Genomic DNA, 26,587 nt, shown 5'->3' on the forward strand with positions numbered 1-26,587 from the left:
CTCATTGTCTTAATCAAAATTACGGACTGTCTCTTTTCCGCTCGATGTCCCCTTATGCCATAGTTTGTACATCTCAATTGTCAGTTGAAACCACATTTGTTTAAGCAAGTCAGCCATATCAGATGTGTTTTTTTAAAGCCAGTAAATGAGGCTGAAATAACTGTTTCGCTGCCAGACAAGGCTCCGCTGATAGCCAGGTGTAACAGTGGTAAGGTGTTGAGACTGGTGTTGGGGCTATGCTGTTGGGACAGCTTTATATAGGCCTTAACAGTTTGTGAACAACACCTGTCACCGTTATAGTGCAATTCATGTATTGCTTAGTGTTGTGTAGTGGCTTTGCTGGCATGCATCCCCAAACATTTGGGGGTGAGTTTGCCCTACCAAGATTTACATGCTAAAATCGGCACTGGCTATAGAAAATAGGAATAGCCAAATTACTCGGAATGTCACTTGTGTGCTGCGAGACTCCGTTCTTTACTGAGTACCACCAGTCAAGTTAAAATAGGCTAGAGTGTAAATCATAACTTGAGGTACACGTGTGGAACTTCAACCATGCATTGTGGTGGTCTCTGGGAAATTTCTTTCTTCTAGGACTACATAAATCTGGTGGTTATTAATGGTTGTGTTGTCTGTTTACAGAAGTAAGAAATGCAAAAATAAAGCAAGGTATGGCAGCATGGAGAGGAGGCAGAGGTGCACCTCCAGGATGAAGAGCAGCAGATATTAAGAGAGGATGGAGTACAAGCACAAACCTATGAAGGTGAGAAGGCGGTATAGTGGAGGTGGTATAGTGGTATAGTTACTGATTTCCAAATCCAGCCTTAATCGTAAGTGTGGTTCACTGAATTTGTGTCTTATTGTAGTCCTTCACTGTAATCTTCAGCTTTTTGTTTTAATGCTTATTATCACTGTGAAAATTAGCATACGTACTATCTGCACATCCCCGAGCCTGTCTCGGGAACACTGACCTACTTCTCACTGACAGCGCTAAAGATCAAATCTCTGTGAAACTCCGCTCTTCATCTCTAGAATTGATAACAATCTGCAGGCAGCTAACTTGGGGTTCAGCACACCTGCTTTTAACACTTTTTTAAATTTATTTTTTACATGGGGACGTGTCACTGCAAGTGTTGTTTTGTACAATGTGTGTGTAGATTGAACAGTGTTGCGCCATACTCTAGTTTAGAGGTTTTAGGCCTCACCCATACCTGCCTGCAATGTCTGTTTGGAATCTTTAAGTATGAAATAACAAGAAAAAGTATGTGGCGTGCAATAGAATAGAATGTTCAAATAATTTGTTTGAGGTGAGGCAAGCTAAAGGTCATGGTCTAAGTTTGGCAAGAGGGAAATTTCACGACCTGGGAGGGGATTTTTTGGGGGGTATCTCAGATTGTTCTGTCAATTCTCACATATAAACTTAATTGGGAGGAAGGATGTTTGAAAAAGTTAACATTTGTATCACAAACAATTTTGGGGAAAATCATGATGAAAGTGGCAATTTTAGGCCCTTTTTAGCCAAGAGTGCTTTTAGCAATGCTGTCTCATCATCCTGTAACTCTTGACCATTTTATTACAATTGAGGATTTTAATGACAGTAGAAACATTGCTGGCGCAAGACCTTTTTTTATCATGACTCCTGCTATTTCTAATTTCTGTGTTTCACACAATTTGGTGCTTTTCTTGGCCAGGGCCCATTTGAAAAATCTCAATATGACTTCCCTGGATAAATAAATACATACAGTGCCTTCAGAAAGTATTCATACCCCTTGACTCATTCCACATTTTGTTGTGTTACAGTCTGAATTCAAAATGGATTCAATAGATTTTTTTTCTAACCCATCTACACACAATACCCCATAAACACAAAGTGAAAACATTGTTTTTTAAAACATTTTTACGAGAAATATATCAAACATACAGTACCAGTCAAAAAAAGTTTGGCCACACCTAGTCATTCAAGGGTTGTTCTTTATTTTTACTATTTTCTACATTGTACTATGAAATAACACATATTATAGAATCATGTAGTAACCAAAAAAGTGTTAAACAAATCCAAATATATTTTAGATTAGTAGCCACCCTTTGTCTTGATGACAACTTTGCACACTCTTGGCATTTTCTCAATCAGCTTCACCTGGAATGTTTTTCCAACAGTCTAGAAGGAGTTCCCACATATGCTGAGCACTTGTTGGCTGCTTTTCCTTCACTCTGCGTTCCAACTCATCCCAAACTATCTCAATTGGGTTGAGGTCAGGTGATTGTGGAGGCCAGGTCATCTGATTATTATTATTCTACAATGTAGAAAATAGTAAAAAATAAAGAACAACCCTTGAATGAGTAGGTGTGTCCAAACGTTTGACTGGTACTGTAACTATTCACACCCCTGAGTCAATACTATGTAGAAGCACCTTTGGCAAAGATTACACCTGGGAGTCTTTCTGGGTAACTCTTTTAGAGCTTTTCACACCTGCAACATTTACCCATTTATTAATTTCAAAATTCTTCAACCTCTGGGGCGGCAGGGTAGCCTAGTGGTTAGAGCGCTGGACTAGTAACCCCTGAGCCGACAAGGTACAAATCTGTCGTTCTGCCCCTGAACAGGCAGTTAACCCACTGTTCCTAGGCCGTCATTGAAAATAAGAATTTGTTCTTAACTGACTTGCCTGGTTAAATAAAGGTAAAATTAAAAATTAAAATAGGTTGTTGATCATTGCGAGACAACCATTTCAGGTCTTGCCATCAATATTCAAATAGATAGATCTCTTTCCAAAATCATGGGAATTAAAAGGGGGTTGATCCCTCCTTTGCTGCTATAACAGCCTGCACTCTTATAGGAAGGATTTCCACTAGATGTTGGAACATTGCTGTAAGAACTTGCTTCTATTCAGCCACGAGCATTAGTGAGGTCGGGCACTGATGTTGGGCGATTAGGCCTGGCTCGCAGTCGGCGTTCCAATTCATCCAAAAGGTGTTTGATGGGGTTGAGGTCAGGGCTCTGTGCAGGCCTGTCAAGTTAAGGTCTTTCACACCGATCTCGACAGACCATTTCTGTATGGACCTTGCTTTGTGCATGGGGGCATTGTCATGCTGAAACTGGAAAGGGCCTTCCCCAAACTGTTGCCACAAAGTTGGAAGCACAGAAGCATCTAGAATGTATTTGTATGCTGTTGCATTAAGATTTCCCTTCACTGGAACTAAGAGGCCTAGCCCGAACCATGAAAAACAGCCCCAGACCATTATTCCTCCTCCACTAAACTTTAAGGCTGGCACTATGGATTCGAGCAGGTAGCGTTCTCCTGGCATCCGCCTAACCCAGATTTGTCCGTCAGACTGCCACATGGTGAAGCGTGATTCCTCACTCCAGAGAATGCGTTTCCACTGCTCCAGAGTCCAAGCTTTTCACCACTCCAGCCGACGTACTCTGCGGCTGCTCGGACATGGAAACCCATTTCATGAAGCTCTCGACAAACGTTGTGCTGATGTTGCCTTCAGAGGCAGTTTGGAACTCGTAAGTGAGTGTTGCAACCGAGGAAGTACATATATATATATTTTTTTTGTACTTTTACCCCCTTTTTCTCCCCAATTCTTTGGTATCCAATTGGTAGTTATAGTCTTGTCCCATCGCTGCAACTCCCCTACGGACTCGGGAGAGGCAAAGGTCAAGAGCCATGCATCCTCCAAAACACGACCCTCCAAGCCGCACTGCTTCTTGACACACTGCTCACTTAACCCGGAAAACAGCCACACCAACGTATCAGAGGAAACACTGTCCAGCTGGCGACCCAAGTCAGCTTGTAGGGTCCTGGCCCGCCACAAGGAGTCGCTAGAGCGCGATGGGATTGTGTACCGCCTCACGGGCCTCCCGGTCGGCTGTGACACCGCCTGGGATTGAACCCGGGTCTGTAGTGACACCTCAAGCACTGCAGTACCTTAGACTCAGCGGTTCTGTTCAACAGCACTTCAGCACTCCAGCACTCGGCGGTCCCCTTCTGTGAGCTTGTGTGCCCTACCACTTCGCGGCTGAGCCGTTGTTGCTCCTAGACGTTTCCACCTCACAATAACAGCACGTACAGTTGGCCCAGGGCAGCTCTAGCAGGGCAGAAATTTGACAAACTGACTTGTTGGAAAGGTGGCTGTGCCACCAGTTCTGTGACAGTGCCACGTTGAAAGTCACTGAGCTCTTCAGTAAGGCCATTCTATTGACAATGTTTGTCAATGGAGATTGCATAACTGTGTGCTCGATTTTATACACCTGTCAGCAACGGGTGTGGCTGAAATGACAAATCACGTTAATTTGAAGGGGTGTCCACACATTTGTATATATAGTGTATCTACATGTAACTGCCAAAATGAAGTAAATGAGAGATTCAAAGTATATTGAAAGCTGGTGCTTCCTCACAGGTGTGGATTCTGACTTAATTAAGCAATTAACATCCTATCATGCTTCGGGTCATGTATAAAAATGTCCAGTTGGCCATTATTTTGGCTACCATGCCTAGAAGACAAGATCTCAGTGACTTTGTAAGAGGGGTCTCAAAGGAGCATAGGGTGTTTTAAAGGGTGTGTCACCAGATCTCAACCCAATTAAACACTTATGGAAGTCTCAGCAGCGGTGTCTGAGACATCGTTTTCCTCCATCAAGAAAACACCAAAACAGGTCCACTATGCCAGTTTACATAAACAACATAAACATAAATAAAATGGTTTCTAATCCATGATTTCATTTAAAACCATAAAAAAATGCCCATTCATATAAAGAGCAGTCAATCAACGCCACTCTTGTGCAATGTCTGCTTCTTGGACAATCCCTCAACACACTATCTTGTGGCTACCACATAGCAGCTATCAATACATGTATTGACAGGATAACAGCTTGAGTTTGTTATGAGTTCCCCTACATCATTAAACATTTTCTCATTCCAGAGTTATGACAATCCCATCGTGTTGAGAGCACTAAATCCGTCTGAGAATATCACAGTCAGATGAATCCACAATGGATGGCCTCGCTAGACTGTCCACTGTTCATTTGCCATCTCCCAAGCTGGGCTCAGGGGAAGAGATAATCAATTCATTGTTTGAATAGGACAGAAATGTAACACCTCACTGCCTATGCAACTATGGGGTCTGAAACCTGACGCTTCAAGTCAGCTCTGCTTAGAGAATGGATACGGAGAACAGGCAGATGAGGCTTTTTGGCATTATAAGTCACGGGACCTTACGGCGTTAACAGAGAGCTTTTTACACCAAAATGTCAGTCGGAACCAGTCCAGAACCGCTCAAACACATAAGAATATGCTAGTTAACAGGGTGACACTGATGGCAGCCGGTGGCTCTGTTTACATAGAGAAAGGCCTAGAATGGTTGCACAGCATCTCAGTGAGAAAAGCAGATTCTAGAATCTACAGTAAACATTCTCAAAGAACCATGGTATACACCTTAGTGTTCAGAGATGGACTGGTGCTGCCTTGGGTCTGGTGGATGTAATCTAACTCTGGCCTGGCTTGTCTGATCTGGATTGACTGATCTGGCTTGACTGATCTGGCTTGACTGATGTGGCTTGACTGATCTGGCTTCACTGATCCTGGGATTCCAATGATGACGACGTATTGGTTGGAACACAGTGTGGCATAGCCTGTTGGAAGAGTTCCATGGTGGTGTAATCACTTAGAAAGGCCAACGGGTGGCACTGGTGGGCCACCGTACTGATGAGGACAGGGTCCGTCTGTCTCATGTCTGTGGGGATAGATGTAATGGTGTCAGAATTTGGATCTTGAGCTCTGTCTGTGGCTATGGTTGACAGAGAAGGCCCTTGGCTCTCCCCATGGTCTGTGTTGAGGTGTAGACATGAGTCAGCATTGCGATGGAGGTTGCCAACGGGAGACATTTCTTCTCTTCCATTGACAATGTGTAGACTGTTGGAGTCCCCCTCTTCTTCCTTCAACATCTGTCGGTTGATGAGCTCCAGGAGTTCCTATGAGAATCAATCCATTTTATTGTCCCGGAGGTGGAAGAAAACCAACAGCAACAGGGCATGATCTGAGACATGTTGTAAAAATGCTAGGAAACTCTCCTGCATAATTATACCATTTTCTTACCAGATCGCAGACCCCATCTATTTTCTGGATGGCATTGCTGTTACCTGGATTGGGGATATTCGGCCAAAGTAGTTTCTTTGCTCTGAAAATACAACACGTTGACATGTAATTAATTCCATCACTTGAATTTCACTGGACAACAGTTAAGAACAAAGCAAAACGAATAGATATAAATACACCTTTGACCTAGAAACATGACGACTGTACCTTTTTAACAACTGAGAGCCGAGATGAACCACCAGTAAGAGTAAAGTTACTCCAACAATGGCCCCCGCTATCACACCACTCACAGTCAGGGATGCTGTGGAGGGACAGAAGACAGTACTGGTCTGCCATTCAAAATGTGGGATATCAGAGATGTTACTTGCAATATAACCACTGTTGATAGATCAACAAGCAAACCTTCAGGTTTGGTTTCAAAGTATGCAGCCGAGCTTCTCACTCCCATTCCTGCACCAGTGAAGGCAGACAACTGGACCCGGTATACAGTACTGCTCTTTAGGTCTACCAACTCATAGCTGGTTGAACCAGCATCCACAGTGATGTCTGTTGCAGCGAGAACACCAATAGTTAAAGTCAGTGACACATTCAGAATAAGAAGTAGTAACCTCACAAGAATCATTTTAAGGAAGTTAACACTTCAACAACGGTTCTCGTTTTAAACTCTGGCCTTTTGGGAACTAGACGTGGTGGTGAGAATATCTGTCAGTGTGCAGAAAGGCTTAACTTCTAAAAATATATATATAAAAAAAGAAGTGTACATATTTATCAGATATTAGTCACAAACTATGAAACATTCTACGTGTGACATGGAAAAGACAGTAGGAGAAGTCGCACGCTGCTCACATTCTACTGTATGAATACTCACTCACTGCACGTCTCTTGGGCCAACATCAACTTGGCACCAGTTTGTGAGCATCCAAATAAAGACTACATCAATTAATCTTACTTGGTTCAGTATCTGTCCAGTCCTGCAGCCTCTCTGTGTAATGGAGGAAGTAGCCCAGCAGGAAACCTCTGTTGTCCTCCTCGGGGACAGCCGTCCACTCCAGCACCATGGAACTCTGGCTAACATTACTGCTGCTTATGTTCCCTGGGGCACTGATGGGGGCTGAGAGGAAAAGACACTGAATCTTATCGCAATGCATTGATGACTAATTGGTAGGGTTGTTTGATTTAGACATACAGGTGCTAAGGTGTAATGTACTTGTACTGCATCCGGCTTGTAAGTATATGAAGTGGCTGCCTGTGTCTGCGCTTACGGCATGTGTTTGTGTGACGATGAGATGCCCCTTGTGTTCTACTCCAGCACTGGTTTAGTGTAGTACAACCCCAAGGAGATGTTGAGTGTGGCCTTAAAATCAGTTTAATTTTAGACTCACATCCTTCAGTGAAGAAGGACTGGATGCTCCCGTAGGTGCTCTCGCTGTTGTTGATGAACTTCAGGTTGCAGGGTTCTTTATGTGGCCTCGTGTGCAGAGTGAAGGTGTACTTCTTATACAGCTCTAATGGCTCTATAATTCAAAAAGCAACAAGAGTGGTTTTAAATGGGGAAACATCTTTCATCAGGACAAACTGGTGGTAGGCGGCTTATATCTGTCAAACATATGCAATGTGTCTGGATATGTGAATCCACTGTTGTTTTCATGTTAACGCAGGAGAGAGGTATGTACCCTACCCTCCAAGTGTATGACTTCATAGTTGTTCTCATCCTCATAGAAGGACTTGTGAGCAGCTTTCTCTCCTCTCCTCCACCACTCCACTGAGAAGCAGGAGTAGGTTTTGATCAGGTCATCCACCCAGGAGACAGTGAAGGACGTGTTGCCATTGAATGTCACATTCAGCCTCCCATATAAGTCTGTAGAGACAAGCCAAACAAATGTCAAAGGTCCTTTCTCCTGCATCCGAGATGTCTTTGAGATGTCCCACTTCAACAGGCTGATTTCAAGCACTGTTAAAGTAGAAAGACTCGAAACCCCATCATTGTGTCATGAAACCATGAAAAGTAGTGCACCTAAGCTGAGATGTGGTGTTTCATCATCAAGCGCTATGAAAAACTAGCTTTCATGAGGAGCGCCACAAGAAAGGAAAGGAAGACCCAAACTATTAGAGATCCCAGTCTCATAAATTGCAGCACAAATAAATGCTTCAGAGTTCAAGTAACAGACACATCTCAACACCAACTGTTCAGAGGAGACTACATGAGTCAGGCCTCATGGTCGAATTGCTGCAAAGAAACCGCTAGTAAAGGACACCAATAATAAGAAGAGACTTGCTTGGCCCAAGAAACACGTGCAATCGACATTAGACTGGTGGAAATCTGTCCTTTGGTCTGAGTCCAAATTTTAGATTTTTGGTTCCAACCGCCGTGTCTTTGTGAGACGCAGAGTAGGTGAACGGATGATGTCAGCATGTGTGGTTCTCACCGTGAAGCATTAAAGAAGAAATTCCACAAATTAACTTTTAACAAGGCACACACATGTTAATTGAAATGCATTCCAGGTGATTACGTCATGAAGCTGGTTGAGAGAATGCCAAGAGTGTGCAAAGCTATCATCAAGGCAAAGGGTGGCTACTTTGAAGAATCTGAAATATTAAATATATTTAGATTTGTTCAACACTTTTTTGGTTACTACATGATTTCATGTGTTATTTCATAGTTTTCATGTCCTCACTATTATTCTACAATGTAGAAAATAGTAAAAATAAAGAACAACCCTTGAATGAGTAGGTGTGTCCAACCGTTTGACTGGTACTGTATTTGGAGACATTTTAGGGGTGACTATCTATTGTTCCATGTAGTGAATCTGTTATTCAATGCGTTTGTATGGGCTCGTAGCAATAACGGCAAATACCATTTTTTAGCAACATTTTTTGGAGATACTTCAAGGGGTCTTACAATTCTAAATCAAGTTGCAAAATTATCCTTAGTTTGACCTTCAGTTCCATGTAGCTTAGTATAACCTTGTTTTTTGAGAGTCTTGTGAAAACCATTGTTGGTGTTTCAGTGCATGTAACAGGCAACATCAAAACACAAATGGCAGACTGTGTCTCTCTTATACAATCAAATGGTTTTCAAATGCTTTATACTGTAAATATTGATTGGTGATGATTTTCAGACAATATTTTAATTGGTCCCGCTTTAAATGATGTTCAGCTTATTAAGGCTTCATTAAGCGTTCATAAGCAGCACGTTAAATGTGTTGCAAAGCGCCTATAACCGTATGTCATGCTTTATAAAGGGTTCATACATGTGGCATGACTGTGACAATCACCAATATGTGACATAATCCATTATGTAGACATGTGCTTTATAATGGGTGACATGTTGTGCTGAAGTGATGTCATGTTAGTCACATAACACCTAATCTTGTTCCCAGACACTTCTGCCCCAAATGGTCTGGTGGACCAACACATTAAACTAGCCATTCTCTGGTCACTCCCACTAAGGTCAACTTTGAATAGTTGATGTTCCAGGCTTATATGTGCCTGGAACAATGAAATAGTCCGGTGGCCATTTGATTAATTGTTCAGCAGTCTTATGGATTGGGGGGTAGAAGCTTTTAAGGAGCATTTAGGTCCTAGAATTGGCACTTCGGTACCACTTGCCGTGTGGTAGCAGATTAAACAGCCTATGACTTGGATGCCTGGAGTCTGACAGTTTTATGGGCTCTACTCTGACACCGCCTATTTTATAGGTACATGATGACAGGAAGCTTGGCCCCAGTGATGTACTGGGCCGTATACACTACACTCTGTAGCGCATTACGGTCAGATGCTGAGCAGTTTCCATACCAGGTGGTGATGTAACCGGTCACGATGCTCTCGATGGTGCAGCTGTAGAAAGTTTTGAGGATCTGAGGACCCACGCCAAATATTTTCAGTCTCCTGAGGGAAACGTATCGCATGACGTCGTACTTAATTTAAAGTCCGACTCCTTTAGTCATTCATAGCACATACATAGATGCCTTGTATCATATGACGCTGTACTTTAAAGTCAGACCCCTTTGGTCATAATCATAACTCATACATGAAGGCCTAATGATGTATATACACATGTATTAACACTTAGGGAATTATCACTAACAACCAAAACAAATACATGTTAAAGACCTGTTTAAACCATACATTTCCTTTTATTTGTACATTTTTTAAACAATACAAATAAATGAAGTTTCAAAAAGTCCATCAATTACATCGAACATTACACAGGGCTGTGAATAGTGTAGCTTGTCCTTGAGCTGGCAGACGAATGGTTCTTGCCTATCTTCCTGCTGGAGGTACTGCATGTTGGTTCCAACCTTAAAAGTAACAATAAAGAAAGTTAGCAGTTCTGTTAGGAAATGCCTTTGTCACACCATCTGAATAAGGTAATTTCTGTGCTGCGCCAGAAACTCTAATGGGATGATGGGAAACTCCATTCAATTGGTATTATTATTTTCCTCTTTCATTTACAAATCTCACGACTTGACTGTGAGACGTGGTTGTATCTAGGGGGATTTGTATTTCGCCGAGCCTGCTCGCTAGCAAAATCTTGGCTATCAATTGCTGTGAAGTCACCGAAATAACGATTGAGGTAGCTACAGTATGCAATCTAATTCAACACTGAACTACAACAAACAAATTTAAATTGCAATAAATAAAAGGCTAACTTACTTGTTTTTTGCTGTCCAAGTGGGTCTTTGATTTGCGAACTCATCACATGATCTGCTTCTCGTCAGCAACACTACAAAAGTACTTCTGGCTCATGGAATTTCTGAAATGTTCTAAATAAAAGTCCCCCACATAACAGTAGAAAAGTGACCGTGAAATGTTTACTTACAAGCCCTTAAATAACAATGCAGTTTCATGAAAATATTTACTAAATAAACTAAAGTAAAAAATGTTGCACAATAAAATAACAATAGCGAGGCTACATATAGGGGGTACCGTTACCGAGTCAATGTGTGGGGGTATAGGTTAGTCGAGGTAATTGAGGTAATTTGTACATGTAGGTAGGGGTAACGTGACCCTGCATAGATAATAAACAGAGAGTAGCAGCAGTGTAAAAACATTCATCACAAAACCAACTGTCATTGACAACTACTTTAATGATTTCTTTAATTGTGAAGATTAGCAAACTGAGGCATGACATGTCAGCAACAAACGCTGACACTACACATCCAAGTATATCTGACCAAATTATGAAAGACAAGCATTGCAATTTTGAGTTCAGTAAAGTGATTGTGAAAGAGGTGAACAAATTATTGTTGTCTATCAACATTGACAAGCCATTAGGGTCTGACAACTTGGATGGAAAATGACTTAGGACATAACAGATGATATTTCCACTCCTATTTGCCATATTTTCAATTTAAGCCTCCTAGAAAGTGTGTGCCCCAGGTTTGGAGGGAAGCAAAAGTCATTCCGCTGCCTAAGCCCCCTTTACTGGCTCAAATACCAATTAGCCTGCTACCAACCCTTAGTAAACTTTGGGGAAAAATTGTGTTTGACCAGATACAATGCTATTTTACCATAAACAAACTTTCAGCATGCTTATACGGAAGAACATTCAACAAGCACAGCACTTACACAAATAGACTGATGATTGGCTGAGAGAAATTGATGATAAAAATATTGTGGGGGCTATTTTGTTTGACTTCAGTGCAGCTTTTGACATTAGTCTGCTGCCGGAAAAACATGTGTTATGGCTTTACACCCCCTGCTATATTGTGGATAAAGAGTTTCCTGAGGGCGTTATTTAATGGAAGCCTCTCCAACATAATCCAGGTTGAATCAGGAATTCCCCAGGGCAGCTGTCCTTTACTTTTTAAAATCTTTACTAATGACATGCCACTGACTTTGAGTAAGGCCAGTGTGTCTGTGTATACAGATGACTCAACACTTTTTTACCTTTATTTTACTAGGCAAGTCAGTTAAGAACAAATTCTTATTTTCAATGACGGCCTAGTGGGTTAAATGCCTGTTCAGGGGCAGAATGGCAGATTTGTACCTTGTCAGCTCGGGGATTCGAACTTGCAACCTTGCGGTTACTAGTCCAACACTCTAACCAGTAGGCCACCCTGCCGCACTTAACAAAGAGCTGCAGTTAGTTTCAAGTGGGTGGCAAGGAAGTTAGTCCTAAATATTTCTAAAACTAAAAGTGTTGTATTTGGGACAAATCATTCACTAAGCCTTAAACTTAAACATTGTAAGAAATAATGTGGAAATTGAGGAAATAATGTGGAAATTTAGCAAGTTGAGGTGACTAAACTACTTGGAGTAACCCTGGATTGTACTGTCATGGTCAAAACATATTGATACAACAGTAGCTAAGATGGGGAGAAGTCTGTCCATAATAAAGCGCTGCTCTACATTCTTAACAACACTATCAACAAGGCAGGTCCTACAGGCCCTAGGTTTGTCGCACCTGGACTACTGTTCAGTCATGTGGTTAGGTGCCACAAAAAGGGAAAAAGAGGTCTCTTCAGTCTCCAAGTTCAGAACAGACTATGGGAGGCACACAGTACTACATAAAGCCATGACTACATGGAACTCAGTAACTGATTCCACATCAAGTAACTGATGTAAGCAATTAAATTCGATTGAAAAGACAGTTACATATGCACCTTATATAACAGACTGTGAAGTAACACAAACCAGGCACAGACACATGCGTACACACACACAGATTTTGTACTGTAGATATGTGGAAATGGTGGAGTAGGGGCCTGAGGGCACACAGTGTGTTGTGAAAGTATGGTAATGTTTTTAAAATGGTATAAACTGTCTTAATTTTGCTGGACCCCAGGAAGAGTAGCTACTTCCTTGGAATATGGAATACATATAGATTTACACGGAACCCAAACCGGCTGTGCACGTGCGCCATCGTGCGCTATCATACATACATTAATTTTGTCCCCCTACACCAAACGTGATCACGACACGCAGGTTAAAATATCAAAACAAACTCTGAAACAATTACATTAATTTGGGGACAGGTCAAAAAGCATTAATAATGTATGGCAATTTAGCAAGTTAGCTTGCACTTTCTAACTAATTTGTCCTATATAGCAAGCTTGCTGTTGCTAGCTAATTTGTCCTGGGATATAAACATTGAGTTGTTATTTTACCTGAAATGCACAAGGACCTCTACTCCGACAATTAATCCACACAACCGAATCATTTCTAGTCCTCTCTCCTCCTTCTAGGCTTTTTCATCTTTGAACTTATCTGGTGATTGGCATCTACACTTTCATAGTATTACCACGACAACTGGCAAAACATTACGTCTTTCAATCACCCACATGGGTATAACCAATGAGGAGATGGCACGTGGGTACCACGAGAGGCAGGACTTGCAGTGTGATCTGTGTCAGAAATAGGAACGACTTCTATTTTAGCCCTGCAGACGGGAGCAGTGTGGGTGCAATAATTGAATAACATGGATTTCTACATTTATTTTGCAACGCGAGCTGTCTGGTCAGCCTATAAGAGCAATAACTATTCTGGGTGCTACAGTAAAAGTATTGTAAGGAATTCTCAGTAGGGTCAGTAGAATGTATATATGGTATCATGGCCGAATCACATCACATGTGCGCTGACTACACTAGTCATCCTCTGATGTGGTTTATGCATTGTTGTGAACACATAAAATCCAATTTTGTTTTATGTAGTGCTTATGAAGGCTTTATGAAACCTTTATAAGCGGCACCTCGTTTAAAGTGGGATCAAAATGGGTCAAGACTGGGAATTGAATACTTTTCCTAGGGCACTAATTATAGGCTACAGTTGCCAGGCCCATTGTGAAATTATAAATGATGTTACATTCATACTGTTTATGGCTATGTAAGTTATAGCAGGGATAACATGAGTTAACATGTATAAAGTATGCCTTTATGTGAGAAGATTGATGTGAACCCAGGTCTCCTGCTTATCAAAACACTCCCTTAGTCTACTCAGCCAGTCTGTAGGACTAAACTGTTGTGCTGAACCACCCTTGTTACATTCAGCACATGGGGTACCCAATTCAGACTTGAGATAAGTAGACTTAGCATGGACTCAATAAAACATGGACTTAAGTCAAAACATGTTTAAGTCCATGTTAAATCAACTCAAATCTCAAGTCTGAATAGGAATTCAGTAATTGCATATTGATTTGGAATTTGACACACTCAACCACACAGCAACTTACCGTGTGAGGAACTTGGGCCCCCATATCAGAAGACTCATTTTTACATTATTAAAGGCCAAATGTGAACTTCAAACACTGTGCTGCCCTACTGTTTAGAATTCCCCCAGTCTGGGAAATGGATTTGTAGGGAGGTCACTCAAGTCAGGTGTGCCATCTAGCGAACTCTATGGTCAAGTATTAAAAACAAGCAAGTTTGTGTGCGCCACCACTGTATTCAGGTCCTTCACGATCTCAGGAAAGAACACACCAAACGTTCAGGTAAAACTCTCCAAAACAATCTAAGAAAGTATGTGGCAATGACAACAGAAAAGGAATTCACTCAACTAGACTCCCATTTACATTGTTTGGATTCAAAACACCATAATACAAAACACCATGCTTAGGAGCTTTGGAGAGAGGAAATGACACCAAAATAGAAGGGTTCTAATTATGCACCATAATAGTGTTGTCAACCTTTTACGCGTTAGTCTGTTGCAAGGTGTTGCACAACTCTTGATTAAGTGGTGTTACAACACACCGTGTCGTGGTTCCGAACACTTTAGGGTGAATGGTTAAGTACATGTTAAATATGTCTACAGTTCCCGCTCAGCCCAGTCAAAACTGTTCGCTGCTCTGGCCCCCCAATGGTGGAACAAACTCCCTCACGACGCCAGGACAGCGGAGTCAATCACCACCTTCCGGAGACACCTGAAACCCCACCTCTTTAAGGAATACCTAGGATAGGATAAAGTAATTCTTCTCACCCCCCTTAAAAGACTTAGATGCACTATTGTAAAGTGGCTGTTCCACTGGATGTCATAAGGTGAAAGCACCAATTTGTAAGTCGCTCTGGATAAGAGCGTCTGCTAAATGACTTAAATGTAAATGTAAATGTCTCATAACCCCTTACACCCATGCGTTTCAAAACTCCAGCAAAGTTAAGGTTTCGTCTCAACACTGGGGGGGCAGCTCAGTTGCCTCTAGTTTTAATGTTACAAAACACATAATTTTAACAGTGTACTGTTAAGCAGGAGAGCAACTAGTAAATCATTTCCGATGCAAAAACTGAACTTAACTAATAATACTTCAGGCAAAAATAGTTAATAAATCCTAACATGGCCTGAGTGTATGATCCCGATATTGGAGGGTAATGGTAGATAACGGTAGCTACGGTAGCTATATAACGGTAGATAACGGTAGCTACAGTAGCTATATACCGGTAGATAACGGTAGCTATATAACGGTAGCTATATAACGGTAGCTACGGTAGCTATATAACGGTAGCTACGGTAGCTATATAACGGTAGATAACGGTAGCTTAGATAACGGTAGCTACGGTAGCTATATAACGGTAGATAACGGTAGCTACGGTAGCTATATAACGGTAGCTACGGTAGCTATATAACGGTAGATAACGGTAGCTACGGTAGCTATATAACGGTATATAACGGTAGCTATATAATGGTAGATAACGGTAGCTACGGTAGCTATATAACGGTAGATAACGGTAGCTACGGTAGCTATATAACGGTAGATAACGGTAGCTATATAACGGTAGCTACGGTAGCTATATAACGGTAGATAACGGTAGCTATGGTAGCTATATAACGGTAGCTACGGTAGCTATATAACGGTAGATAACGGTAGCTATATAACGGTAGATAACGGTAGCTATATAACGGTAGCTACGGTAGCTATATAACGGTAGATAACGGTAGCTATATAATGGTAGATAACGGTAGCTATATAACGGTAGATAACGGTAGCTACAGTAGCTATATACCGGTAGATAACGGTAGCTACGGTAGCTATATAACGGTAGCTACGGTAGCTATATAACGGTAGATAACGGTAGCTACGGTAGCTATATAACGGTAGATAACGGTAGCTACGGTAGCTATATAACGGTAGCTACGGTAGCTATATAACGGTAGATAACGGTAGCTATATAACGGTAGATAACGGTAGCTATATAATGGTAGATAACGGTAGATAACGGTAGCTATATAATGGTAGATAACGGTAGCTATATAATGGTAGATAACGGTAGCTATATAACGGTAGATAACGGTAGCTACGGTAGCTAGATAACGGTAGCTATATAACGGTAGCTATATAAAGGTAGATAACGGTAGCTACGATAGCTATATAACGGTAGCTACGGTAGCTATATAACGGTAGATAACGGTAGCTTAGATAACGGTAGCTACGGTAGCTATATAACGGTAGCTACGGTAGCTATATAACGGTAGATAACGGTAGCTACGGTAGCTATATAACGGTAGATAACGGTAGCTACGGTAGCTATATAACGGTAGATAACGGTAGCTTAGATAACGGTAGCTTAGATAACGGTAGCTACGGTAGCTATATAACGGTAGATAACGGTAGCTACGGTAGCTATTTCTACCTTTGTCGTCCAGTGGAGGTATAGTCCTTTGTGCTGCAGGTGAGTTCCCCGCCTTGTTGAAGGCTGTGATGGTGAGGTGGTAGGCTGAGTGAGACAGGGCCAGTCGGAGTAGGGTCCTGCTGGTGTTGAAGGCCTCAATGGGGTCCTCTCCTGAGGCCTTCCCCACTGTCACACTGTAGCCCTCCGCTAACTCACTGGCTGCAAACTGGAATGCAAATTGTCGGTGCAAGGTTACAGGCCTGCCCATAGATTTATACAACATGTGTCACGTATAGTGTAGTGCAATAAACTATTGTATTACAGCTGTTGTAGATATTGTGTTTATGAAGCATGCAGGTTAACTAACAAACATAGTATTGTATAAGTTACCTTCCATTTTATGATCACTAATCTACTTCCTTTGGTTTGTGGAAAATCTTCTACCATCTTAATGACAGGCTTATCAGTAAGTTCTAAAAAAGATTGAAAGAAATGGACACTTTGCTTTTTCGGTGTTGAACGTCAGTAGATCAGTAGAGTAGAGAATTGATTGACTATTTTTGGTAAGACCATTGAAGATTTCTAAATTGCAGCTTTAGGTCAAAGCTAAACTCACCAGGTGGAACAGTGAAATTCTTGCTCCAGGGGCACTGGGTACATTTGTCGTTGGCCACACACTGTATTTGCACCACATAGGACAGTGAGGAGTTAAGATTACCCAGAGTGCACCTATTGCTATCCTTGGATTGCACTGGTGGCTATAGAGAACACAAATGAGAGGTTAGGTCAGTATACCTTGAGAGAAAAAAACAGTGTAAAGTTGTATATCCTACATGGTCTTCTCCAGTCTTGGACAACTAGGTTAGATTTCCCGGACACAGATTAGACCTAATCCTGGACTGAAGTGAACTTTCAATGAAGATTCTCCAATGACTAGGCTTAATCTGTGTTCAGGACTAGTCTTATTTTGTGACCTGGGAACTGGCCCCAAGAGTTTCACTATTCATGCCAGTTTGTCTATAATCTATTTTATAACGGCCAAAATAAAGGAAACCCCAACATAAAGTGTCTTAATAGGGCGTTGGGCCACCACGAGCCACCAGAACAGCATCAATGTGCCTTGGCATAGATTCCATTAGTCTCTGGAACTCTATTGGAGAGATGCGACACAATTCTTCCATGGGAAATTCCATAATTTGGTGTTTTGTTGATGGTGGTGGAAAATGCTTTCTCAGGCACCCATAAGGGTTCAATTGGGTTTCGATCTGGTGACTGAGACACACACACACACACACACACACACACACACACACACACACACATGCTTGATTGATTGTTTTACTATCCTTGTGGGAACCAAACAATTGATTCCCATTCAAAATCCTATTTTTACTAATCCTAACCCATATCTCTAATTCTATCCCTAGCCTATCCCTAACTCTTAACCCTAACCCCTAACTCTTAACCCTAACCCCTAACTCTTAACCCTAACCCCTAACTCTTAACCCTAACCCCTAACTCTTAACCCTAACCCCTAACTCTTAACCCTAATCCCTAACTCTTAACCCTAATCCCTAACTCTTATCCCTAGTCCCTAACTCTTAACCCTAACCCCTAACTCTTAACCCTAACCCCTAACTCTAATTATAATCATAACTGTACCTCTAAACCTAACCACTAAGCCTAAAATAGCCTTTTTCCTTTTGGGGACTGGCAAAATGTCCCCGCTTGTCCAAATGTTCATTGTTTTATTATCCTTGTGATGACTTCTGGTCCCCAGAAGGGTAGTAAAACCAAAAGCGCACACACACACATCATTTAAGCCCCCTATGGTCCTTTGGGGTCCCCTTTTCAAAGTCTTCTTCTAGCCATGGTAGCCAAAATAATGGGATACTTGTATACATGACTCAAAGCATGATGGGATGTTAATTGCTTAATAAACTCAGGAACCACAAGTGTGTGGTTGCCCAGTTGCTCAAGTGTTTGCTTTATTTTGGCAATTACCTGCATCTCTTTATGAGCTGCATGTAGCCAGTACCTTTTCAGATCTGACTTTTAAAGCCCACCTCTTTCCATGACTGGCTCTTCAGGTCCTTGTACCTCACAGAGTACAGCGCAACATATTTGTTCTCCTCCTTCCTCCAGGAGGTCTGGATATCCAGCTGTCTTGAATGGCGATTTAAGTCGACGTTAGATGGAGGGCCGCATCGAACTGCAATGTTAAGACAACATAGGCTGTGTGATAACATATCGTTGTTATACTCCATTTTGATTCAGCAATAGATCAAAAGGACTGGTCACATCTTATGCTTGCTGTAAACCCATAGGCTATCCGGCTGTCACATAATGGAAGGGAATAGATGCATATATGATTAACATAAACAGACCCAATTGTTGAGGTGAACCTCTGAAAACGTTCTTTGTGCAGCTCTTCGGATCACTCTCGTCAAACACATGAGCCGTCATGTTGCGCTTTTTAGACAGATTATTCAAAGTCTGAGATGTCCCTGATATGTTTGCATACATTTTGCAAGAGTGAATCATTTTCCTGTGAAGAATATCAAATTGAATAGGATTTAGTATTTTATTATTTATTTCATGTATATGTTTTGCTATTTTGTCTAGTCTACACTGCAAACAATCAAATGATACAGTGCAACCATAGAGAGACATTAAATTACTGTGCTATTGAATTCTGTTGATACTACTTACTGTTCTATGATGAGTGTGTATCTGTGTGTTTGGTAGACAAGATGCTTTCTAGGTGTCCACACACATTCCCAGCCATTCCTATTGAAGCCCAGAGGTACAAAGCAAACTAATTCACGGACTCCCTCTGAAAAGAAAGGTTCAAAAGAGCAACTAGATTGTCACAATAAAGATGTATCAACCCTCTCAACTGCATCTGAACAAAATCTTAGTAGTTGGAATGGTTCTGTCATTACCTTGGGATGTGACACAGTGTCCGTAATATGAAGAGATATTCTTGGACCCACAGGACACTGAAATGTACAGTATTGTCAATACATCATGCATCAAAAGATTTAATGATGTGACACCATAAATAAACAGAAGAAAAAACAGATACTATGTCAAAATATAAAGTACACATTTTCCAAGACCCTGTAAGGGGAATTTTTATGTTTGTGCTATTCTTATAACTAATTACTGTGTTCTATTCATGTGCTGTTCTATAAAGCAATTTCTGTGTTCATGCAAGTGGCTGTACAAATCACACCTATCAGCAGCTGCAATTTGGCAGTACGCCCAGATGCTGTTTTGAGAACAAACGAAAGATATCTCAGTTTCAAGATCTTGGCTTTGAGAGAAGAAACCTCGTGAGGTGTTGGTCTGTCAAATGTTATGAAACAGTATTGGTCGGTCACATGAATAGATCAAACCGGTAAGGATTAAGTAATTATGCAAAATATAAGTTCTGTGTATAGCCGTATATAAGACAACTGTTGGGACTGCACTGGCAGAGGTTTCTGACATGGTCTACTATGGTGCATTGAGTTGGTTGTTACCTCTCCAGCGCAGACAAATAAACAAAAATGAATTTAAGATTGACTTTGAGTGTCCCTGTGTAAGAATTTCCATGACAACTCTCTTTAGATACTAGGTACGCTGTATACGGTGATGCAATAACTACTTTGTACAAAGGAAACAGTGTTACCGTAACAGCGCTACCATATAAATCTTGTTGTGCTTTTACCATAGTTTCCAGACCACACTTACAGGAACATGGGTCCACACCCATGTCCTTTGGGTGCCTACTCTAATGCCAACAATAAGATCAGCTTTGTTGCAGAAATCATGCAAGAGTGTGATGGGTCAACTAAAACAAGTGTTGGGTAAGCTACTTTCAAATCATAGTTTACCAAACTAAATTCAGCAAAAAAAGAAACGTCCTCTCACTGTCAACTGCGTTTATTTTCAGCAAACTTACATTTAACATTTACATTTAAGTCATTTAGCAGACGCTCTTATCCAGAGCGACTTACAAATTGGTGCGTTCACCTTATGACATCCAGTGGAACAGCCACTTTACAATAGTGCATCTAAATCTTTTAAGGGGGGTGAGAAGGATTACTTTATCCTATCCTAGGTATTCCTTAAAGAGGTGGGGTTTCAGGTGTCTCCGGAAGGTGGTGATTGACTCCGCTGTCCTGGCGTCGTGAGGGAGTTTGTTCCACCATTGGGGGGCCAGAGCAGCGAACAGTTTTGACTGGGCTGAGCGGGAACTGTACTTCCTCAGTGGTAGGGAGGCGAGCAGGCCAGAGGTGGATGAACGCAGTGCCCTTGTTTGGGTGTAGGGCCTGATCAGAGCCTGGAGGTACTGAGGTGCCGTTCCCCTCACAGCTCCGCAGGCAAGCACCATGGTCTTGTAGCGGATGCGAGCTTCAACTGGAAGCCAGTGGAGGGAGCGGAGGAGCGGGGTGACGTGAGAGAACTTGGGAAGGTTGAACACCAGACGGGCTGCGGCGTTCTGGATGAGTTGTAGGGGTTTAATGGCACAGGCAGGGAGCCCAGCCAACAGCGAGTTGCAGTAATCCAGACGGGAGATGACGAGTGCCTGGATTAGGACCTGCGCCGCTTCCTGTGTGAGGCAGGGTCGTACTCTGAGGATGTTGTAGAGCATGAACCTACAGGAACGGGCCACCGCCTTGATGTGTAAGTATTTGTATGAACATAACAAGATTCAACAACTGAGACAAACTGAACAAGTGCCACAGACATGTGACTAACAGAAATGGAATAATCTGTCCCTGAACAAAGGGGGGGTCAAAATTAAAAGTAACAGTCAATGCAGCTAGTGGCCACACCAGATACTAAGTACTGCAGTGCACCTCCTCATGGACTGCACCAGATTTTCCAGTTCTTGCTGTGAGATGTTACCCCACTCTTCCACCAAGGCACCTGCAAGTTCCCAGACATTTGTGAGGGGAATGGCCCTAGCCCTCACCATCTGATCCAACAGGTCCCAGACGTGCTCAATGGGATTGAGATCCGGGCTCTTCGCTGGCCATGGCAGAACACTGATATTCTTGTCTTGCAGGAAATCATGCACAGAACGAGCAGTATGGCTTGTGGCATTGTCATGCTGGAGGGTCATGCCAGGATGAGCCTGCAGGAAGGGTACCACATGAGGGAGGAGGATGTCTTGCCTGCAATGACAACAAGCTCAGTCCGATGATGCTGTGACACACCGCCCCAGACCATGACGGACTCTCCACCTCCAAATCGAGAGTACAGGCCTCGGTGTAACGCTCATTCCTTCGATGATAAACACAAATCTGACCATCACCCCTGGTGAGACAAAACCACGACTCGTCAGTGAAGACCACTTTTGCCAGTCGTCTGGTCCAGCAATGGTGGGTTTGTGCCCATGGGCGACGTTGTTGCCGGTGATGTCTGGTGAGGACCTGCAGTTCTACAAGCCCTCAGTACAGCCTCTCTCAGCCTATTGCGGACAGTCTGAGCACTGATGGAGGGATTGTGCGTTCCTGGTGTAACTCGGGCAGTTGTTGTTGCCATCCTGTACCTGCCCCGCATGTGTGCTGTTTGGATGTACCGATCCTGTGCAAGTGTTGTTACACGTGCTCTGCCACTGCGAGAATGATCAGCTGTCCGTACTGTCTCCCTGTAGCACTGACTTAGGTGTCTCACAGTACGAACATTGCCCTGGCCACATCTGCAGTCCTCATCTGCAGGCCTCCTTGCAGCATGCCTAAGGCATGTTCACGCAGATGAGCAGGGACCTTGGGCACCTTTCTTTTGGTGTTTTTCAAAATCAGTAGAAAGGCCTCTTTAGTGTCCTAAGTTTTCATAACTGTGACCTTAATTGCCTACCTGTTAACGACCATTCCACAGGTGCATGTTCATTAATTATTTATGGTTAATTGAACAAGCATGGGAAACAGTGTTTAAACCCTTTACAATGAAGATCTGTGAAGTTATTTGGATTTTTACGAATTATCTTTGAAAGACAGAGTCCTGAAAAGGGACGTTTCTTTTTTTGCTGAGTTTAATAATTACTTCACACTTGAAGAAGTTAAGCTACACTAAAGCTACCCTTAAGATAAAAATAGTTTACTTAACTAAAGATACTTTCAAATAGTAGTACGCTACTTCGGGGAAAATAATAATATCTAAATCTACAATGTCATAGAATACAAATTGCAAGAACAGATCACTCTGGGATCAAGTGATAACTCAGTATGTTGTTTAGCCTATTAATAAAGACAAAAACTATGTGTCAAGTGAGAATTAAGCAGGTCTGATGCCGAAAAACAAAGAAAATGATTGCCTATTTCACCCATATATTCTTCTCTTTTTGCAAAATAGCAATAGGTAGATCCAGTAGTTAGCTTCACCGCTACATGGCACAAAAGTAATGAACTACTGAAAACACTGCCAAGTTTTTAGTTTAGTTAATTTAGCACCAAGCTACTGCAAAATGCATTATAATTACTATTTGAACTTCATGTAGTTCACTACTCCACAAAACTGATTAAAACACATTTCTTACTTTTAACGTTATCCCCTCCCCCCAAAAACACTGGACCTACATATGTGTATGTACACACACATAGTGCATATATATATGCACTATGTCACTATATATGCATGCCTTTGCATTTATGTTTGGTTTTAAACAGTGTTTTGTCTGGAAGCCATTATTTAAGAATAGTTCAAACATACCTGGAGAAACTTGGAGAGGGGAACAGAGTGTGGTAAAATATTCAAAGAGAACACCTAAAAAAAGGGACAGCAGTAACCAAGACAGCAGTAACCAAGACAGCAGTAACAGATAATCGAAGATCGTCATCATTCCTGGGACACCTGCTTACTCAAAATTAGATATACTGAGTGGAGGAGTATAGAATGAGGAAATAGTTCAAAAGACAACCTCATTGACATACAGTAGATTGGGGAATAGAGGATGGGATACACCGTGTGCTGGAAATGTAGATTTCTTAGATGTAGTCTTTCGACTTTTACAGAATTAATGTGGAGATTTTTAAATGTTCTGTAAAATGTTCTAACACAAAATGAGAAGAAAAGTACTTACCAAAGAGTAAGTAGGGCAGAGGTTTGTGCAGAAAATGCATTGTTGGTCTTTGTGTCTCATAGAATAGAGCTCCAATTCACAGCATCACATTCATAGCCATATTTTATGTCTGACTGGTTTTGTCTGACAGCCAAGAAGGTCTGTGTGGTTTTGAAGTGGCTTGTGAGCAGTAGCTAACCATTCATGTTCGCTCACCACCCACATGCGCAAGCCCACAGAAAGAGAGCAAGAGAAAGATTTTAATTTTTTTCTATCTGGATGAGTTGACTTCTCTTTTCTATTCAGAACAAATGACTGGTATGAACTGAGTGTTACTCAGACAAAGAAATAGCCCAAGTTTCAGCTATTTCAGGATTTCTAACAAGTTCTCTCTCTGCTTTCAAGGAATTGTAATCGCAATTCTCTGAAAAACAACAAATACCCACTAATAACACAACACTGAGCGTCACAGCTTTGCACAGACCTTTGCAGGGGCAAGTGCTTAAAGTGTACAAAAAAAAGTTTAACTCAAATTGCTTACAGTCATAATTATCTACTACTCACTTCACCAAATTGGAAACCACATGTTTGACTCTTCCATTTATACCCTTCCAGCCATTACAATGGGCCCGTCTTCCTATAGCTCCTCCCATCAGCCTCCTCCCACCAGCCTCCACTGGCCTACTGTAGGCTACTGGGGCAGCAGGGTAGCCTAGTGGTTAGAGTGTTGGACTAGTGACCGGAAGGTTGCAAGTTCAAATCCCCGAGCTGACAAGGTACAAATCTATCGTTCTGCCCCTGAACAGGCAGTTAACCCACTGTTCCTAGACCGTCATTGAAAATAAGAATTTGTTCTTAAACTGACTTTGCCTAGTTAAATAAAGTTTTAAAAATTAAAAATGTTCCGGGCTGAACTGTCCTTACAGTGAGCACACACAGGAAGAGGCATATTCACACTTCACAGGCTTCAGTTAGCATGAAGAGGCCCCTACTGGACTTCATGACCTCAGTCAGAAAGTAATCTACCGCAACATGAAGGGTATACACAAAAATAGGCCAAAATAGGGAAGTTGACCTTTCAACTGTTATATATTGTTCACTTACTTACAATATACCTACCGATACAGACCTAATGTCATCCAGCTGGTTCTCTCTCAGCAATTGAGACAGGGGACAAGGTTAATAGATCTGACCTGTTCTAAGGTCTTGTTACTATCAAATCAAATGTATTTATATAGCTCTTCTTACATCAGCTGATATCTCAAAGTGCTCTCTGTTTCTTGTGCTGTGAGAATGCATGTTTGATTTTGTTAAACAGGTTCTGTGTGGCCATTCTTTGGCTGATTGGTCTGGTATTTTGAAGCTAAAACATGAGCATGCCCTACCGAAAGTCGTTGCTTGGTCGGATCAGCTATTAGTCCCAAACCTTTTATTTTAATTTTATTTCACCTTTATTTAACCAGGTAGGTCAGTTGAGAACAAGTTCTCATTTACAACTGTGACCTGGCCAAGATAAAGTGAAGCACTGCGACAAAAACAACAAAGTTACACATGGGATAAAAAAATGTACAGTCAATAACTGTCACGCCCTGACCTTAGAGAGCCTTTTTACTTCTCTATTTGGTTAGGTCGGAGTGTGATTTGGGTGGGCATTCTAGTTTATCTATTTCTTTGTTGGCCGGGTATGGTTCCGAGGGAGCTGTCTATTGTTGTCTCTGATTGGGGATCATACTTAGGCAGTCTTTTTTCCACCTTTAGTTTGTGGGGCGTCTTGTTTTTACATAGTTGCTGTCTAGCACTGCAGAACTTTATGTTCGGTTTTGTATTTTGTTGTTGTTTTCGGTGTAATTTAAAATAAAGGACAAATTTACACCTACCACGCTGCACCTTGGTCCAATCCATCTTTCAACGAACGTAACAATAACACAATAGAAAAATCGATATAATGTGTGGGCGAATGTAGTAAGATTAGGGAGGTGAGGCAATAAGTAGGCCATAGTGGCGAAATAATTACAATTTAGCATTAACACTGGAGGGATAGATGTGCAGATGATGATGTGCAAGTAGAGATACTGGGGTGCTAAAGAGCAAAAAAAATAACAATATGGGGATGAGGTAGTTGGGTGGGCTATTTACAGATGGGCTGTGTACAGGTACAGTGATCGGTAAGCTGCTCTGACAGCTGATGCTTAAAGTTAGTGAGGGAGATATAAGACTCCAGCTTCAGTGATATTTGCAATTTGTTCTAGTCATTGGCAGCAGAGAACTGGAAGGAATGGCGGCCAAAAGAGGTGTTGGCTTTGGAGATGACTAGTGAAATATACCTGCTGGAGTGCGTGCTACAGGTGGTGTTGCTATGGTGACCAGTGAGCTGAGATAAGGCGGGGCTTTACCTAGCAGACTTATAGATGACCTGAAGCCAGTGGGATTGGTGACGAATATGTAGCGAGGGCCAGCCAACGAGAGCATACAGGTCACAGTGGTGGGCAGTATATGGGGCATTGGTGACAAAACTGATGGCACTGTGATAGCAAACTGGATGTAGTCTGAGTAGAGTGTTGGAAGATATTTTGTAAATGACATCGCCGAAGTCAAGGATCGGTAGGATAGTCAGTTTTATGAGGGTATGTTTGGCAGCATGAGTGAAGGAGGCTTTGTTGTGAAATAGGAAGCCGATTCTAGATTTAATTTTGGATTGGAGATGCTTAATCTGGGTCTGGAAGGTGAGTTTACAGTCTAACCAGACACCTAGGTATTTGTAGTTGTCCACATATTCTAGGTCGGAACCGTCCAGAGTAGTGATGCTAGTCGGGTGGGAGGGTGCGGGCAGCGATCGATTGAAGAGAATGCATTTAGTTTTACTTGCATTTAAGAGCAGTTGGAGGACACAGAAGAAG

General features: G+C 41.9%; 1 protein-coding gene across 2 annotated transcripts; it reads right to left on the minus strand.

Annotated features, from left to right (window-relative positions):
• Nucleotides 1–1,552: 1,552 nt before the first annotated feature.
• LOC115147157 (interleukin-6 receptor subunit beta-like) lies at nucleotides 1,553–24,255 on the minus strand. Of its 2 annotated transcripts, XM_029689206.2 has the most exons (16): nucleotides 23,712–24,254; nucleotides 23,342–23,395; nucleotides 19,582–19,638; nucleotides 19,349–19,472; nucleotides 19,024–19,184; nucleotides 18,703–18,848; nucleotides 17,253–17,394; nucleotides 17,027–17,109; nucleotides 16,658–16,862; nucleotides 7,774–7,953; nucleotides 7,478–7,609; nucleotides 7,045–7,206; nucleotides 6,498–6,641; nucleotides 6,303–6,396; nucleotides 6,096–6,177; nucleotides 1,553–5,971 (listed from the first exon to the last, which is right to left on the minus strand). In XM_029689206.2, the coding sequence occupies exons 1-16, from the start codon at nucleotides 23,749–23,751 to the stop codon at nucleotides 5,573–5,575; spliced, it is 2,205 nt and encodes a 734-aa protein (XP_029545066.2). In that variant the 5' UTR covers nucleotides 23,752–24,254; the 3' UTR covers nucleotides 1,553–5,572. The 2 variants fall into 2 exon arrangements, with proteins under 2 accessions (XP_029545066.2, XP_029545065.2); XM_029689205.2 differs by having other exon boundaries at nucleotides 23,342–24,255.
• Nucleotides 24,256–26,587: the final 2,332 nt, after the last annotated feature.

Source organism: Oncorhynchus nerka, linkage group LG19 (assembly GCF_034236695.1).
Source record: "Oncorhynchus nerka isolate Pitt River linkage group LG19, Oner_Uvic_2.0, whole genome shotgun sequence".
Lineage (NCBI taxonomy): Eukaryota > Metazoa > Chordata > Actinopteri > Salmoniformes > Salmonidae > Oncorhynchus > Oncorhynchus nerka.

Coding starts and splice junctions, on each gene's coding strand:
- LOC115147157 (XM_029689205.2), bottom strand. CDS start 23,471: ATGATGACGATCTTCGATTATCTGTTACTGCTGTCTTGGTTACTGCTG. Junction 19,639..23,341: donor CCCTCTCCAAGTTTCTCCAG/GTATGTTTGAAC, acceptor TGTACATTTCAG/TGTCCTGTGGGTCCAAGAAT. Junction 18,849..19,023: donor AGGTTCACCTCAACAATTGG/GTCTGTTTATGT, acceptor TTAACATTGCAG/TTCGATGCGGCCCTCCATCT.